The sequence below is a fragment of the Fomitiporia mediterranea genome, assembly GCF_000271605.1.
Source record: "Fomitiporia mediterranea MF3/22 unplaced genomic scaffold FOMMEscaffold_564, whole genome shotgun sequence".
In the NCBI taxonomy this organism is placed as follows: domain Eukaryota; kingdom Fungi; phylum Basidiomycota; class Agaricomycetes; order Hymenochaetales; family Hymenochaetaceae; genus Fomitiporia; species Fomitiporia mediterranea.
In genome coordinates this window covers 618-2445 of record NW_006760949.1, presented here as the reverse complement: position 1 = coordinate 2445, position 1828 = coordinate 618, and the positions used below count along the sequence as shown (strand labels likewise).

Here is a 1828-nt window from a genome sequence, read left to right as displayed (position 1 = left end):
CTTCAGAACTCAACACACAGATGCTGACAACTACAGACATAAAACTCCTAATTTGGCAGTATCCGAATCATGCTGACATTATTGAAAAGACAAACCAATTTTGTCTTAAAACACAGATACTCTTCTTGCCCACTACAGGCCACACTTATCATGATCTCATTGTAATCATTCACATGCTAACCTTCTTTCATCACACATATACTACAGACAATTTCTCTTGTTGCCAAGTTATCCTATCTGCAACCAGCATGCTCCTCATGATTGAGCAACATGCAAGTTGCACGTTTCCACATCTTGTCGACCAAATATTTAATCTCCACAGTGAATTCCTGCTTCCTATTCAACTCAATTCTTTGCACCAAAAACCCTTCCTTTCCCTCTGCCCATCAACAGAGACACTTCCTGCACCACACGTCATAAATCATGACTACTCAGAGCACTCCACAATCCATAAAATGATCAAACAGAACCTACACTGCAGTTGGGTCGCCTCCCAAAAGGGAAACCCCATTCTGGTCTCTCTGTTTACGAAGGTGAGCAAAAAGGACCCAATTACAAAAAAAGTTCATACTCACATAATCCCACCCTTCCCAATGTCCCATTCGTCACTAACCCGCGCAGCCCAAACCGTGTTTTACTAAACGCGGACCAATGTCGCCTACACTGGTCTCTTTCGTTCCAGAATAAGCCGGATTGGCGACGGGAAATGTCCCACCTGCAACGAACCCGATACAATCCTACATCGCAGAACGATATGCCCCCTCTTCAGCAACTTCCACAGTGACGAAAGACTAACCCGAAGGGTGATTTTAAACAAGGACTTTCCGCATGTCTGGCAGACCATCAGAATGATGTTCGACTCATACGAACCGCCGTGAATATTTTCGGCATCCCATTTTTTTGTACCCTCGAATCACGCTCAGTAGATAACTTAAAACACAACTCCCAGCAGCATAGTTTCCCTACTTCCATGGAACGTTTTCCTCACTGAGGGTTTTTTTCCTGGAAAAGGGTTTTAGTCTAGCTGTGCTCCGCCATGTATACTTGTTTTGTGACTGTTTTCTTTTCTTTGTGTTACCTCTAAATGGAATACCTTTATATGTGCGTTTACAGCGTTCACATCAGTTCACTGAGTTCAGATTGGGTACCGGGCGGCAGGAAACAGCAACCTGCATATTTGTGTGTGCCTCTCCTTGCCTTAAGTCCTGTCAGCCATCATACAATTGGCTCTGGCAAGCCTGTCGCTGTTCGTCTGATTCGGAAGGCAAAACTGATGCAAGTACCAAAACAATTTCCAAGATTACACGTCATATTTTTTTAAAAAAAAGGAGACACAAAGAAGCAATCTATGCACACTCTCACACTCTCTCACACCTTGTATGCGTGCCTATCTTTGCTTCTCCAACCCGACCAACGACCTGACCTCGTCCTATTCACCACTGCCACTTGCACAGGAGTAGTAACCGGAACCTGCATACAACTCGCGATCTGCAATTTACCCCTCAGACTCGCAAGGTGAAAAACAAATTCTGACCTTACCTTATGGAAAGTGTTCTGGGTCGCGTGCGATATAAAATACAAGACGCAGCTTATTAATGTCTAAGCTGTCTTGTACGATTTGACCATAGTGCGTAAGAAGGGGCACGGTATCATTAGCTTCAAACAAAATCGTGAGAATAAGATATAAATTGGAAGTACGAATGATAATACTCACGGTTCATTTCGAGCAATTCTTGAATTGTTTTCGGGAATGCAGTTCCACAAGGATCCTTTCCTGGTGGATCTGGAAGTCTGCGCAAGTCGGGGCATTGTTCTAAGCCAATTTCGT

The 1828-nt window shown here is 43.9% G+C and overlaps 1 protein-coding gene across 1 annotated transcript; it reads right to left on the bottom strand.

Moving 5' to 3' along the window:
• Nucleotides 1-470: 470 nt before the first annotated feature.
• On the bottom strand, nt 471-891 carry FOMMEDRAFT_163371 (uncharacterized protein; the record flags this gene model as incomplete). The annotated part of the gene is made up of 5 exons (XM_007272239.1): nt 471-521; nt 576-586; nt 650-737; nt 797-832; nt 871-891. 5 exons carry the CDS (start codon nt 889-891, stop codon nt 471-473), a joined length of 207 nt encoding a protein of 68 aa, XP_007272301.1.
• Nucleotides 892-1828: the final 937 nt, after the last annotated feature.